Source organism: Nematolebias whitei, chromosome 14 (genome assembly GCF_014905685.2).
Source record: "Nematolebias whitei isolate Nwh7 chromosome 14, NemWhi1, whole genome shotgun sequence".
Classification (NCBI taxonomy): Eukaryota; Metazoa; Chordata; class Actinopteri; order Cyprinodontiformes; family Rivulidae; genus Nematolebias; species Nematolebias whitei.
The window spans coordinates 40,185,431-40,201,203 of NC_056511.1; the positions used below are offsets into that span (position 1 = coordinate 40,185,431).

The window sequence follows — 15,773 nt, forward strand, 5'->3', positions numbered from 1 at the left end:
CCTTCGATTGCTTTAAATAGCTTGATTTGGTCCTCTGAAAAAGAAATGTGGTCCACCGTTGCTGTAAAGCACTTCTAAGAGTTTTATTAATTTTTGCGCCTCTCAAAAGCACAAATCTTACGTTAAAAATATCCGGTACGACGTCACTTCTCTGCAGACACAAGTAAATGAAAATAAAACCTTTTATTCATTCACTTTATCCTGTTTAATTGTAAATAATTTGCCACATTGACAAATTCTGTTTCGTTAAATGAAATATAAACAGACTTATAATTTAGCGACGTGGATTGATAATAGTTTGCAGAGATTATTTCAGTTTCGTGTTGCACAAGCCACTCGTTTCCCAAGGAGGAGGTCTTCTCAGGTGAATTATCCACCTGGTGGGTCAAAGGTCAAAAGGGTCATTAAACACTTCAACAGATGCAACTCAAGGAGGCTGAGGCAGGTTTAGGGGATTAAACGGTGGTATTAGCGCTCTGTTCGCTATCACCGCCTGCATTCCACACAGACAACAATGAACACTGCTGACAAGATGGACATTAGCCTGCTAGCTAGCTAGGCAGATGTTTTAAAACCAAACACCAAGAAATTGTTAACGTTGTTTTGGAACAATCATAACAGTTTGATAGTCGCGCATCAAGCATGTCATTTAAAAAAAGATAATAATAAAAAAACCTTTAAACAGCAGTCACAGTTATTGTCTAAACAACGGATTCTCCAAGCTACAGGTTAGCTAACAGCTGTTAGCTAGCAGGCTGTATGAAAACATGAAAACTATTGCTTTTATTTTTGTTGTACTTCTTTACAGATTTTTTTTTTTTAAAAACAAAAATGACACCATTCATTGAAAAGAAGTCGCCTTTCTGCTGATTAAACAGCAGTCAGTTATTGTGTAAACCAAAGGATAAGCCACAAATTAGCTACCAACGGCTAGCTAGTAGCGATACACTTTTCTGGACTAAACATGAAAACTTTTGTTTTTATTCTTGTTTTAAAAGTGCTTTACCAAAAATGACACTGCATTTAAAAGTAAATATCCCTTTCTGACCAAATGTACTGTTAGCATTTTACGCTAATCAACTGGATAATGATACAATGGGTTAGCTGGTAGCTTTGCACTGCGGTCTGCGCTCCATTTTAATTCTATTTTTTTAATCTTGTGTCATTTGAAACAAAAACAGAAGCGTTTGTCTGCTTACTACACACTTAGATTTTACTGAGACCTCAGGAGATACATTAAAACGACACCGACTGCATCACAGAGAGACGTCTGTTTTATAAAAGAACACGTTGACAAATACATGGCACTGGAAGATGGAAATACAGAAATCTGAATAATAAAAATGTACATCACTTATTGTAATAAAAACACGTTTGAAGCCAGATCTTGTTCTTGGTGTTGAAAACCAATTAAACAGTGTTCTCTGGTCTCTGAGTCCACTTGGTCCTGGTTCTGGCTGATTATAGCACAACTGAGCTGCCGGGCAGAAACATTCAACAGAAAGAAGCAAAAAGCATGGAATCACTGAAGATTACACTTCACTCTGAAATGACAAAAGTGCTGAAATGTATCTGTGCCTTATTCTCAGACGTTTCTGAGCTGGCAGAGGAAGATGAGGAGCCTGATGAGGAGCCTGATGAGGGCCTTAAAGTCTGAACTACACGTCACACCTGAGTAAAGAGGAGGTACTTTTAAAATATAATGGAATAAAAGAAGCTAAATTGTTAATTTTTTTATTTTAACAGATTAATGAAAGACGCCCAGATTGAAAACATTTCTAATTATACATATATCAAAATGATGAATCTGACATTAATGCTTTTTTTGTTTCCTTTGGTTAAAGGTTAGACATTTTTAAACTACTTATTAATTTCAGATGGAGAAGAAACGGTAGAAATAGTGTAAACTCTGTCGCTCCTCGTGGTTTGGCAGATGTATCGGGGTCCTATTCTTGGTCGATGTAAAAGTAGTGAAACTGTAAAAACCATCGTGTGACTCGATCACCTGGTCACTCCAGGTGACAGGCTCCAGCCAGCGTCTTGACAAGTCTCATGCTTCATCCTTACTGGCGAACGTTTTTCCCTCTCGTCCCCGGTAATGAAGACATTCTCCCTTCTTCCTCGGAGTCCGTGCTCAAAGTGGGTCACGGGGAAAAGATCCAGACTGCTTTTGGACACGGCTGCTCACCTGAGTTCTCTATTCACGTCCAGGAAAGAAGGCAGGGCAGCTAGAAAGTCACGGTTGCCGTGCCCTTATTCTGAAAGGTCATTGTCTGGATACTGGAAAGGATTTTTCTCTGATGTCCGGCTAAAGTCACTCCCATGTGAAGCAGATCCCTGAAATGAGGGGAAAAAATGTTTACACACTTTTTATTTTAAATAAAAGACAACCAGCAGAAACTATTTGAACCTAAAACTAGTGCAAGCAGGTGAAAGCTGCAGAGTTGAACTAAGACGATTTGAACGTCAGATCGGTAAAGGGGGAGCAGAAACTGACTGTGCCGTGATCTGGGCCAGCTGATCCACCGAGTTGAAGCCAGCCTGCAGGAAGCTGTCCTCGTAGCGCTCCATCTTGATGGCCCTCAGCCATTCCCCGATCGAAGAGCACGGCGAAAGTGCTAAAGGTGCGCGCTGGTCCAGCAGGGGGCAGGACGGCCTGGGGGACAGAGCCCACAAACAAAGCAAGCGCTTACATCGACAGTCACCGAAACAACGGCGAGCAGCTTCAACGTCCTCCAGCAACTCTCCGGTTGACGGGTGGAGGTACAATCTGAGGCCGGGTGACTGACGGAGACAAACAAAGGGATTTGTCAGGGGTGGGGGCGCGTCTTCAGCTGCACGTGACCAGCTGACAGGCAGAATGCGAGCGAGGGGAAATGGACACAGCAGGAAGCTGACAGGTCCCAGCAGGACACCGAGGCAGCGTCTCAGAGTGGACAGTAGGAGGTTAACGTCTCTGCTGTGACAGTCACAATTTCAAATGGACCCCAAGAACGAGACATTAAAGCCCTTTTCAGTGCGGGACACAAATATTGCCGGCCTCGTCTTTGAGTTAACGGGACCGTCTGTCACTCTGACACAGAGATGTAGATCACTCCGGCAGTAATGATGCCGAGGCTGTCGTTAAGACGCACCAAATAGAGTGAAGGACAAAGCTGACGGAAACGCATACGAGGTGAAAAGTGAGTCATTATGTTTGAGGCTCATTGCTACAACATAATCTGTTACCAAGACCCTTAATATCCACAGCAATCAACTCACAGCTGCACGGGATCAGCAAAAATAACTTCTTTCTTATGTTTAGCTTAGTTTGAACCTTTTGGAAAGTTATGAGCAATTAATATCTTACCTGCTGTAGGTAGCTCTTTGAGCAGCCTCAGTTTGAAGAAACAGGAGTTTAATTCTGATCAGACTGACGAGCTAACGGCTGCCATCTTATACTAGTAACAACCTCAAAAGCTATCGCCATTCAATTGTTATTTTAAATTACATATTTAACTAATTTGTTATTTCTGTCTGAAGTGTCCCAGGCTGTTCCAGAAGAGCTACAATGAGCAAAACAAAAACATAAATCTCGAGTATTATAAGTAAATTACCATGTAAAGCCCTTTTGTCAAACTCAAGGCCCTGGGGGCCAAATATGGCCCTTCTGAACAGCTTCTCTGGCCCCCAAGATGACATTTTCAAAGTAAAATATTTTTGTCGCTTGACATTTCACCAAAAAATAAAATAAAATTGAGCATATTTTTATTTAGTGAAGACGTCTCATGAAAGTTGGCCAACCTTGAAAGCCAAGAATAGAATTTTCCATAATCTTTGATTTTGATGCAGGAAAGTCAAATGAGACCAAAGAAACTTGTTGAGGAACCTGCAACCAAGAAAAAAGTCTGACTGGAGGTAATGTATCGAGTGAAACTGTCTCTTGGCTTGAAATAAATTATTAATTTTGGCCCCCCTTTTGTAACAGTTTGACACCCCTGGAACATTCAGTTGTTTCAAGATGTCAGCAATCCGCTCTGGACTTGGCCCCGTTAGGACGAGCCATTAATTCATCAACCTGATCAGAATCAAACTAGTTCTCTTTAATATAATTCCTGTCCTAACGATATAAATGTCAAAGAGGAGAGGATGCAGCACGACCATAAATGAGAGCAAAACACCATTAGCTTTACAATCAGCTGCCAGGAAAAACAAAATGACTCCATCCCAAAGCGCTCGGAGCAGAGACACTGCAAACCAACCAGGCGTGCCCACAGCCGTCACTGACCCCGCTCTGACCAGACCTCCCGCACCGCCTCCCCAGAACTTTAGTATCTAAAATCTAACTTTATACTAAGAGAAAGAGCACGTGCAGCCTGTTTGTGTGTCTCTGTGAGACTCATGTTTCTGCTGCTATTCCTCTTATTAATAATCGATGTATCAGTACCCCCTACTAAAAGGGGGTTATTTGTATGACTCAGATTATAGCTAAGATGTGTGTCTGTTTAACTTTAATTTTTACCACAAACTCCCAAAGTTCTCTCTATGAGAGTCAGCTTCAGGTGTTTGTAGTTTATCAAACATATCTGTATGTTTTAAACAATTTACAGACATGTACAAATACATCATGGATTTAGCCCCAGTACAATATCCAGGTAAGCACAGGGGTTTTATGTCAGCAGGGGTCTTGTGTACGCTTGTGAAAATGTTGAAAAATGTAAACAACCCCTTATATGATCTCTGATATTACAGATGCTACCAAAACAAAGAGATGTGTCACCCAATAACATTAACAATAAATAAGTTTATTTTCCCTCTGCCTGTGAAAAAGCGCACATGTTGCTGTTTGTCTAAAATTCAAAGTTTTCACTCTTACCCTCCTCCTTCCTGAGCAACTATTTTCAGAGAGGCGGGGTTGCGGATGAGTTTGTCCAGAGCGCTAACGAGGTCTGCGAAGCGGGGACGAGCCGAGCGGTCCTTCTGCCAGCAGTCCAACATCAGCTGGTGCAGGTGGGTGGGGCAGTCGGGCGGTGGGGGCAGCCGGTAATCTTGTTCTATGGCATTGATTACCTGACGGGGAGACAAACGATCGCTGATCAAACAAGAAAACCACATCTGGATCAGTTTTCACTTTTTAGGGGTTTAGTGAGGGGGCAAATACGGCATAAAAACTTTATAAATTTACCATTGTAATTAAGTTCCTCATATCAAACTAGTCATGTATGCATCTTTAGGAGTTCAATTATGGATAAATTTGTCTCAGACTCACATCCTGGTTGCTCATGTCCCAGTAGGGCCTTTCTCCAAAAGACATGACCTCCCACATGACGATGCCGTAGCTCCACACGTCTGAGGCTGAAGTAAACTTTCTGAAGGCTATCGCTTCCGGCGCTGTCCAGCGGATAGGAATCTTACCTCCCTGCACGGAGAAGCAAGACTCAGCTCTGCAAACCATCACGTTACTGTGGCAGATTTTTACTAGTCATAAAAAAACTTTTCGACAATTGTCATGTGGGAGAATTCAACCATCTCACCAGGGAGCTGGTGTAAGTCGGGTCGGAGGAGTTCTCCTGTAAGAAGCGCGACAAGCCGAAGTCGGAAACCTTGCACACAAGGTTGCTGTTGATCAGGATGTTGCGCGCAGCCAGGTCTCTGTGGACGTAGCTCATCTCTGCCAGGTACTTCATGCCAGAGGCGATGCCACGCAACATTCCCACCAGCTGGATGGGAGTGAACTGGCTGTCATTCAGCTACAGAGAGCCGAGACGGGAGGAGAAAATAATTAAAAAAATCAGCTGGAGGAGAGGTGACATCACCATGTCTTATATAGTCGACAGTTCAGATACTTTGTGTCGAACTGACCCGCAGAAACGAATCCAGAGCTCCGTTCTCCATGTACTCTGTGAGGATCATGACGGGGCAGCTGGCAGTGATGATTCCCTCCAGGTGGATGATGTTGGGGTGCTGGAACTGTCCCATGATGGATGCCTCAGACAGAAAGTCCCGCCTCTGCTTCTCTGTGTAGCCTCCTTTCAGGGTCTTAATCGCGACGTAGTTCTCTTTTTTTCCTGGGATCTTCAGCCGTCCTCGACACACCTCCCCGAACTCGCCTGCAGCAACACAGACACACATCAGACCTGCTTGCTGCAGCATTATGAGATCGTCTGTTTTATTTAACAAATGCAAAGTTGGCTTGAAGCAAGTGCTGCCCTTTGTGTTTAAAGGAGGGACAGTTCTGTTAGCAACATATTTATCAGTTAATTGTTTTATTTCTGTAACTCTATTGAATTTAGTCTGAGTCCAGACGAGGCTCCAAATGACTCTGAATCAATTAAACTGACCAAATTGGACATAAAATAATTGTATTCTTTCCAAGAAGAACAATCAGGTAAAAATACAATCCAAATGAAGAAAAGGCTGTAGGGAGGGGCAAAACAAAGTTCACACATTTGTGTTAGTGGGAAAAGCTCTAGCTCAGGCGTACCCGCGCCGATAACCTCCTCTATCTTGACAAAGGAAACATCAATTTCCTTGGCAAACTCTCGCACCGCCTCATTAGGGTCCTCGTAGGTGAAAGGGTCGATATAAACCTTGACCCCTGGGAGAGAGAGAGACAAACAGTCGTGGGAAAGGACAGAAAAAAAAATGTTAAGAGAAGTGAGAGCACCGGTGCCATCAGGAGTGACTCTTCTGACGTGAACAGGCTGCAAGTCAGCCGAGGTATGGTGATGAGTTACCTTGTCCGGTAAAGTACTGGTTGTTTTTGTCACTCAGCTCTGGATCTTTTATTTGGCTGTGTCGGCTGCAGGCAGAAACACACCGGTGTGAACACAACAGGAACACAAAGAATCAACATTTAACTTCCGTTATTTTGACTGATGACGAATAGACAAAAGTTTAAACAAGCGGTACGTTGATGTCCCCCGCCCTTGAGGGTTTGAATAGTAAACGTTTGTAGTTTTTGAGATGAGTGTTTTTTTTTTTTCAGAACTGAAACTGAATAGAAAATGTAAGTAAACTTTAATATTTCTCCACTGAGGTTGGAGAAACATTGTGTATTCTCCACCACACCATCCAGAGTGTACTCCCAATGGCAGGAGAACAACATGAAGGTAGATCCACCCAGAGCTAAGACTGAGCAATACTGGAGGAGCATGTGATAGAAGTATGCATCACACAATAATGATGGCTCATGGCTACAAGAGCCAACATCTCAACACAGCAATCTCCCAGAACAAGAACCAGTGCTCATTATGTGGCAGACATCCAAGTTAGAGTTCAGGAATAAAGAGATGGACTGCACCTGGGCCTGACATGATCCACACCTACTGGCTAAAGAAACTGACTAATCTCCATGAATGCCTAGTCGCACATGAACCAGCTGTTAACGGAAGGTTCCCACCCAGAGTGGTTGACTCAACAGTCCTGAACATGAAATACCTCCAGAAAGAAGCAATTCCATCCAACTACCTGTCAATCACCTTCCTCTGTGCAACGTGGAAGCTCCTATCAGGCACCATCAGCCACCCTACCAGTGGTTGGGGAAGGTGAAACACCCACACCTGCCTCCACCCTCATTTGCCCCACTCTGGGCACTTCAGCAAGGCACTTAACCCCCACCATCTGCTCCACACAGAAGGCTGTGGTACCTCGGTGGTCTGTGGTTGCGTCAGGAAGGGCATTCGGCATAAAAACAATTGCCAAGTGTGCAAGTCAGTTCACTGTGTCGACCCTGAGGAAGGGAGAAGATTTTTTTTTTTAAATATATACATGTCATTTGCCATTTTGGATTTTGATATGGCACCCCAACTTTTAACAGTGACTAGATCAATCCACACACCAAAATAAAAGTCAGTACCTCACTTATTTTTGAAGTTTTCATGCTCATGACATGAATGAATGTCGTAAGATGCATGAGAGATGAATGATATGTTCAATTCCACCTCTTTGCTCTGTGACGGGGGACAACTAAAACTAAAAAAAAAAGCTTTTTTCCCCCACAACATTTTATATGAAAGGGTCATAAAATATTGCAGCTTATTGATAAATTTGTGAAATACTTTATCGTCTGTGACCCCCCAGGAACCATAACGTGGAGAATTGTTTTGAAGGTTGCTCTCTGTTTAAAATGCATCCTCATAAATTCCGCTCAGTATATTTTTTCTGCCACAAAAACTGCCTTGTTTGGGACGGCCTTTGCTGTCCCTGAACAATCCTCGGAAATCTTGAGAAACACAATACAGGACGACTTGTAACGGTGAACATCTGAGCCAAACCCTGTGGGTCCTGCTCTTTGACACAAGCGGCTCCATTAGAATTCTGCCGGCGCAAACTCATCCCTTACAGGACCATAACGAGCCTGTAGCTACTGGATTGCTGCCTTTCCCTCTCTTACTTCATAGGCCTAAAATAGCAGTAAGCACCACCCTCAGTTAGTGGCAGATCTGGGCCTCAGTGGCTTGGTTTTGTGTGTGTGTGTGTGCGCACGCCACAAGGTCACAGCTATTGTTCTCCTGTCCTGTGGAAACAGGGCCGGGACGCCTGCATCCTGTCTTTCCCTGCCCTCTACCTCTATCGTCATCTCCCTCTCATCCCGGCGCAGACACTTTCTCCCCTTCCCTCGCCTGTGATGGCGTTCAGCACTATTTACTCAAACAATGAAGCCTCAGGAAGACGTCCTAACGAGCAGGATAGCTTTTAGTTGTGTAAGCGAAAAACACTGGACGCGTGCGTCGCTTTGTGTCTGAGCCGCTTCAAGGAGAGAGTTGAAGTGTGGAAAACGGTGCGAACCCACCGCTGATAAAACAAATAAACAAATAAGTAAATAAACTAAAGAACAAAGTGATGCAAAAATGGTAAAAATTGTGGTCGCGGTTGTTATTGGTTTTCAATCTCTTCTATTTTCTTCTATGTATCCTGTTGTTTTGTCAGCTTCTTCTCTGCCTCTTTTCCTTTTCCCTCGTTCTCACCGTATGCAGTAGGCGGCCACGAAGACGAAGGCAACGAGCAGCAGCATCCCGACAGCGATGAGGATGCCAGGTACCAAGAACTGCGAGGCAGAGTCATATCCTGAGAGACAAAGGAGACAGAAAAAAAACTGAGTTTACACTGCTGGTGAGGAGAAGTAGAAGAAAAAAAAGGGACATTACAAGAATTTATTTATTCAGCAGAGGCTCAACACAAGGACATCGTCTCCCAGCCGATGAATTCATAACAAAAAGGAGCACAGGGTGAATACGCTGATAAGAATCTTAAAGAAGAATTCCTGGGAACAAAACAGGGAGTTGCAAGCGTGAGACTTTTCTTCAAGAGCAAACAAGAACATTTTACCATCAGGCAGGGTGCGGAAGACAGCTGCAGAGCTGAAGCTGCCGTAACCAGCCAGGGTGCGCGCCCGGACCTGCACGTCGTACTGCGTGGCCCTGCGGAGGTCTGTCAGCACCACCTGGTTTCTTTTAGTCTCTGTGTACAAGCACTGACTTTCACTGAGCCTCTCCTGCCAAAGCAAAATGAGAAGGAAAAAAAAGTTGGACTGGATCTGAACTTACAGCTGGAGGACAAAAATGACGTTAATCCACAGATGTAAGAACATCTGGAATCAAAGAAACCTGAATTTTCACATTAGAGAACTGTCTTTGAAGGGATCTCTGACTACCTGCACATAATATGTTACTTCTCTATTCTTCTAAAAGTTGTTCGTGACACGTGAAAACTCCTAAATACATGAAACATTTGATGTTTATTGCATTTTTCGCCTAAGGACATCAGCATTATTTTACTGGTGAAATGCATTCTGGGGCGATGGCGTGCATCGGTTGTAGTGGAGACTAACACACAAGGAGTCAAGAGTAAAAAGTTATAACGTGACAATAAAAAGTAATATTTTGTATTAGTCCTTGTGCACAATATATGGGCTGAATCAAACTTGATTAACTTGTGATGTTTAATTTATTAGTTCTGGAGACATGAAAGCTGAGTCATCTCTTCATCCTCCGGTTCAGAATAAATGGCTGAACATCAGACGATGTCCAAAATTAACATTCAAGCTGAATGGAGCTCACGCTGGAGCAGCCTGTCTACGCCATTTACCCAGAATGCATTGCAATGTAAATGAAATGGTGACATGTGTGTCATTAATAAAAAATAAAAAAAACTTTTAAAAACTAAACAGTATTTTTATGATCTTGTTTTTATAGCTGTTTATCAAATAAAGTCTATTGTTCCGACTAGTCGGAGATTCCTTTCAGCCGTTGTTCGGGCTTCAGCTGAAAGGTGTTGTCGGTTACCTTCTCGCAGTAGCGTAGCTGATACTGCAGGATGTTGTAATGTGGCTGAGCCGGGACGGACCAGTGCAGAGTCAGGCTGCTCTCTGTGGACTCGCTCTTCCAGATCACAGACACCAGCGACGGCACTGCACAGACGGCGGCACGTTTAGAAGTTTCCCATCAAACCCACGACTGCTTGAACCTTTTCACCTGCGCCGCTCACCTTCGTGGCTGGTGGTGATGTTGATGCTTTCGCTGGCGGGCTCCTTGCTGCTGAGCGAAGACACCCCGTTGAGCGCCTGAACGGTGAAGGTGTACGTGGTGTGAGGCAGCAGGCCCCACACCTCCACTCTGCGTCCTAGCAGGCCGTCCTGCGAGGGGCGATAGCTGACGCCGTCCCCGCACGGGAGGCACGAGCCCTTGGCGGACCTGCAGACGGAGCACCTGATGGCGTAGGTCAGGTCTTTCCTGCCGCCGCTGTCCACGGGCTCGTTCCACTTCAGGGTGAGCATGGTGTCGTTGATCCAGGGGTCGAGGTTGCGCGGAGCCGAGGGAGGCTCTAAACAGTGAAACGATTCAAATCAGACATGTTCATTTTTTACAACAAACTCTAAAATAAATCTGTTTAAAAGAAGTTCATCTGTTGCTTGGAATGTTTGTTTCTTGTAAACAGCAGCGCTGCCGTCAGATTCAAGAGTTTTCTGCAACATTAACATCATTACAGCAAATGTTGCAAATGATAATTACTTTTTTTTTTGCACAGCTAATCTAAAAAAAAAACAAAAAAACCCTCAAGTAGTTATTCTGCAAACATCACATTTTTCTTGTTGCCTCTCAGTGCCAATATAAAAAACACAACATACTCTACGGAGCTTTTTACTGATGTTTGACCTTTTTAACCATCCAGGCAAACCCCTTATTTAAAGTTTTACATACAAGAGTACCACATACGGCACACCATACGCCCATCAACAAACTATTATACAGCATTATAGCTGGCTCAGACAAGCAAAGACCTTTGACCTTGATTTGTGACCTTAACCTTGAAGCTGGGGTCATGAAAAATACATGTGACACTCCGTCTGGTGATGATGCAGATGTGTATGAAGTTTCATTTAATTATCTTGAGTGGATCAGATGTTACAGTCCGGAAGAGAAAAAAGTTTACGGACGTAGATTATATAACACGACATCGACTGGCGTTTAAAAAACGGAGGATTTTTTTCGGTCTTGAAGCAGAGCGGTGGCTTTGCATCACAGCAGCAGCAGCGTGTGCCGCAGAATTCAACTGGTGTAACTCCATCTATAACGAGGACGAGGATGATCATCGTCTGAGAACTGGAAGAAGACAGTCGTCGCCTCGAGCCAAGCGTATTTAAACAGAGCGACCGCGCGGGCGCCGTGAGTCAGCATCACTTCCTGCCGAGGAGACAGAACTTAGTCGCTGAGCCCCCCGGGTAATTTCACTTCTAATGCTGTTCTCATTGGAAACTCAAGTGGGACAACATCACACTCCATCAGAGCTCATGCTAATGCCCACTTCCAGGTAATCATAGCTCACTTTATGGATGTCGCTCAAGCAGCTACATTAGTATAAAACACTTATTTCCAGGGGGTGGAGGGATTTTGCATACAAATTGAAAATATGTATTGTGAAGATGTGAAGACTAAAAGGAGATTATATAATTAAAACAGTCAAATTAAAAGATAAATAATAAAGATAAAGAACTGTTAATTAAAGTTATCACTAATAATAATAATAAACTGGTGGATGTTTGTATTTAGATCATGCCTGCAGAGGACGGAGCGAGTCAACAACCCCACACTGATCCTCACTAACATTTCCATGGCCATTCCAACAGAGGGAACTTAAAAGTCCGTTTATCTTTCCCACGTTTTTAGCACGTGGCTCGTTTGGCATATTTGTTTATTTTCACTCATTCATTTTTATTTATTAACCTTTAAGCAGCCAACTGAGATCACAGAACTCTGGACCTGAAGGCAGCCTAACGTGCATGTTTTGAACTCTGGGAGGAAACCAGAGTACCTGGAGAAAACCTACGAGGAATACATGCAAATTCCAACCAGAAAGACCCCAGGTCCAAACGGGGATTGAACCCAAGACATTCCTGCTGTGAGGCAACAGTGCTAACCACTACTCCACTGTGCTGCTCATATATTAAAACGTTCAGCTCATTCAGGACATTACCCTGGGACTTTTGGTATACAGTAGTCCCTCACTACTTCGCGGCTCGACTTTCACAAAGTTGCTCTTTCGCTTTTTTTTCAACGATTGTCTATTTTAATATTACTCATGTGATTGGGACCGTATGGGATAAAAAGTTAACAAAAACAATACTTCAGACAGGCGCTGCCATTTTGTAGTTTTCTTTCAATGAGCCTACACTGTAAGGCCAGTCAAAGAACTACAATACCCAGAAGCCAACAGTGCTTCCGGCCGCTGCTTTCTGCTGAAATGGAGGGAAAGTTTTGCAACTCAAAGTAACGATCTATGTATTAAACTGATAGAACTGGCAGGAAAGTTGCAAATAATCCTGAAGCTCAATTATCCACACGCACATCTACCTGGACGGGGAGGTGGGCTTTGTCGCTGCAGGGTAGGTGTGCAGAACTGGAACCAAGCCTGACCAGAACCGAGCTGCTGGTCTGCAGAGCTGGTGAGTAAAATTTTGCAGTACTGTACAGTACATGTTAAAATTATGTAGTTTTAAGAGTTTAGAACATTGCAAGAATGTGGGAAGGGTTTATAAAGCCTTAAAATATACGTCCCGTATTTTCCTGCGTATAAGTCGCAGTCTTTTTCATAGATTTGTCAGCCCTGCGACTTGTACACCGAAGCAACTTATATATATATTTTTTCCATAGTCATAAGGCAATTTTTGACTGACGTTTTAAATTTTGAAGAACTACAACAGCGAGTCCTCCCGTGAGCGCTCACTTCACTCAGCTGGTGCAGGCGGAGGAACACTGGAGAGCTAGCGGCTCCGGTCATGATGGATGGATGGCGCCGCCCAGGCGAAATTAAGCTGTTTTGACCATTAAATAAACGCATAATAAACGCGAGGGGTCAGCGGTGATGCATAATAAATGCGACTTATACGCCAAAACGACTTAGATGTTTTTTTCCTCTTCATGATGCTTTTTTTGACTGATGCGACCGATGCAACTTTTACTCTGCACCGACTTTTACGCTGGAAAATACGGAAAATACTAAAATAAATATAGCGTTCCTACTTTGCATTTTTTCACCTATCGCGGTGGTGTGTGGAACGTAACACCCGCGATAATCGAGGGATTATTGAGGTATGTGAAATTTTTACTTTTTTAAATATTTAGCTTTGTCGGCCATGTTTTTCCCATTGAAAATGAATGAAGCTCTCTTCACATCCTTCACACATTTAAAAAAGGCTTACAACCTTTTTATTGCTCATTTCAGCTTTTTTCTGCTCCTTTCTGCTAAATTCAGCTTTTTTTTTTTTTTTTTACACATTTCTTGTTTTCTTGCTTTCAGTAAATGTCAACTGTTCAAATTCAGCTCACATTGACAGTTTAACAGACAAATGTTTTCAGCTGGTTTCAGCAATAAGCTTCCACACAGTGTTCTCACAGGAAATGACATTCCTCTTGCTGAAAGGTGCCTCCCGTTCATGAGTCAGAAATGCTCCTGAATTTAAATTCCTGAACGCACACTGAGGTGTCACTTCAGACTTTTAGTAGCCCAGTTTGAGACGGAGCCCTGCCCCCAGGAACCCGTCACTAAAGACTCGCATGTCAAAGCTCAGCAGCAGCACAAAGGAAACAAAGAAACCAGACTAAATACCACCACAGAAGAAGAGGAAGGACAACAGAGGTCCCAGAAACAAAGTGAGGAGGAGCAGGAGAGAAATGGTTGCTTCAGCTTACTGGTGCACGGGGTCTCTGGAGTGTCCGAACTGGCACGGAGGAACTCGGAGCGACACGTGCACACCGACGCCCCCATGGTGCTGGACTGGCTGTATGCTGGACAGGTCCTGCACTGTCCCTCTGTTCCCGACTTGAACTGACCTGCAGGACAGGCTGAAGACGACAGAACAGGAAATCAAATACTCCAGACGTGACTTTCTGTCCTCAGCAGACCAACCATCCTTTACTGGCTGGTGCTGAGGTGGCAGATGGTTTCAGACTGACAGGGTTGTGTAACGAGAGCTATAAATTGAGATAATTGCAGTAATGAGGCTGATGCTAACAGCCATTTTAAAGAAAATTACCTGACATCTGCCCATCATTGGACTCACCTGCTTCATTTCTGGATCACAGCATCAGATATTTGAGAGTCTAGCTTTGCTCCACACCTTTTTATAACTAAAAGCTCATTCTGTGCCACTTCAAATGTTAAAGACAGAACGAGTCTGAACTGGTGCTATTAGGATTCGTGGAGTAATCAATTAGCTGTTTAGCCCTTGTATTGTGTTTTGAGGAAGGATCAGCCACATATTTATTCTTGTCAGTTTATTTTGGGACAGTCAAACACGAGTTTTCAGAAAAAAGCCTAAATCCTTCTATTTTTCATTTTATCTTGTCAGAATGTTTTCAAACGCTCTCATAACCTCACAGTAAATTTACTACACTCGTGTTCCCGAGGAACAGAAAATACAACTTTTAATCGCATATTTATCAGATCATAAAATAATGCATTCCTCTCAGCGATGTTTTTTCTTTTTACCTCCATCCCGATCCTTTTCATGTTCATATGAGCTCATTAGGAGGTGCCCTGCTTGTATACTTCAGAGCCTCTGTAAAAATCAGACGGGTCGCTTCAACTCCCCCTAGAAGCAGAACCTTCTCTCAGCCAGACGTCTCTGCAGAGTCCCGTCTCTCGTCTCGTCCGACAAAATTGCTTTAGTTTGGATGTAAAGAGCAACAACTCACTTGTACTGTGCCCAAGTACATATTTAGTACTAAAAAAAAGCTGTTTCACATGCATGCAGGCTGCAGCATCAGACGCTCCACTGCTGAGAACGACTGTTGTTTTTGCCCAAAGAACGGGTGCACCGTGCTCCTGCAGCTCGCTCAGATATCTGGGTCAGTACAGACGAAAAGTAAATAAGAAAATGGAGTTGTCCACAGGTGGAGTTTAAATAAAAATGTCAAAATAATAAAAAAGGAATTTAAGTTAGAAAAAACATCCATGTTCGCCAACCAGGGACCCGTTGAAGTTTGAAAAGAAAGGCTCAGTTATGGATTTTGAAGGGTCCGTTGGGCTGGGGGGTGGGGTGGGGGGGTCTTCACAAAACTCCAGGTTAGAATTTTTAATTAGAAAAAAAATTAAACTAAACTCATTATTTTGGGCATACTGCTTGGGCAAAAGGTAGTTTTCTCAAAAAACAAAACAAAAGAACTGTCAAAGTAAATATGTTGATTTTTTTAAAAACTGAAATGTGTTTTAAAATTGCATTTTTATTATTAGTTATTTATTTACCACTAAAGTTAAAATCTTTTAAACTTGATGTTTTTATTTCAAGCTGAGAG

The 15,773-nt window shown here is 43.2% G+C and overlaps 2 protein-coding genes across 2 annotated transcripts in view; both read right to left on the reverse strand.

Moving 5' to 3' along the window:
* Positions 1–15,773, reverse strand: part of LOC119420313 (ephrin type-B receptor 4a) — an 80,766-nt gene that overhangs the window by 15,061 nt on the left and 49,932 nt on the right. The window lies entirely within an intron of this gene.
* ephb4a (eph receptor B4a) lies at positions 1,816–14,321 on the reverse strand (the record flags this gene model as incomplete). The annotated part of the gene is given in 13 exon segments (XM_037688120.1): positions 1,816–2,337; positions 2,498–2,656; positions 4,856–5,049; positions 5,249–5,398; positions 5,514–5,729; positions 5,842–6,089; positions 6,464–6,577; positions 6,717–6,781; positions 8,949–9,048; positions 9,310–9,475; positions 10,266–10,390; positions 10,468–10,803; positions 14,169–14,321. Coding segments are annotated over 13 exon segments (2,135 nt in total), but the record flags the coding sequence as incomplete, so codon positions are not given.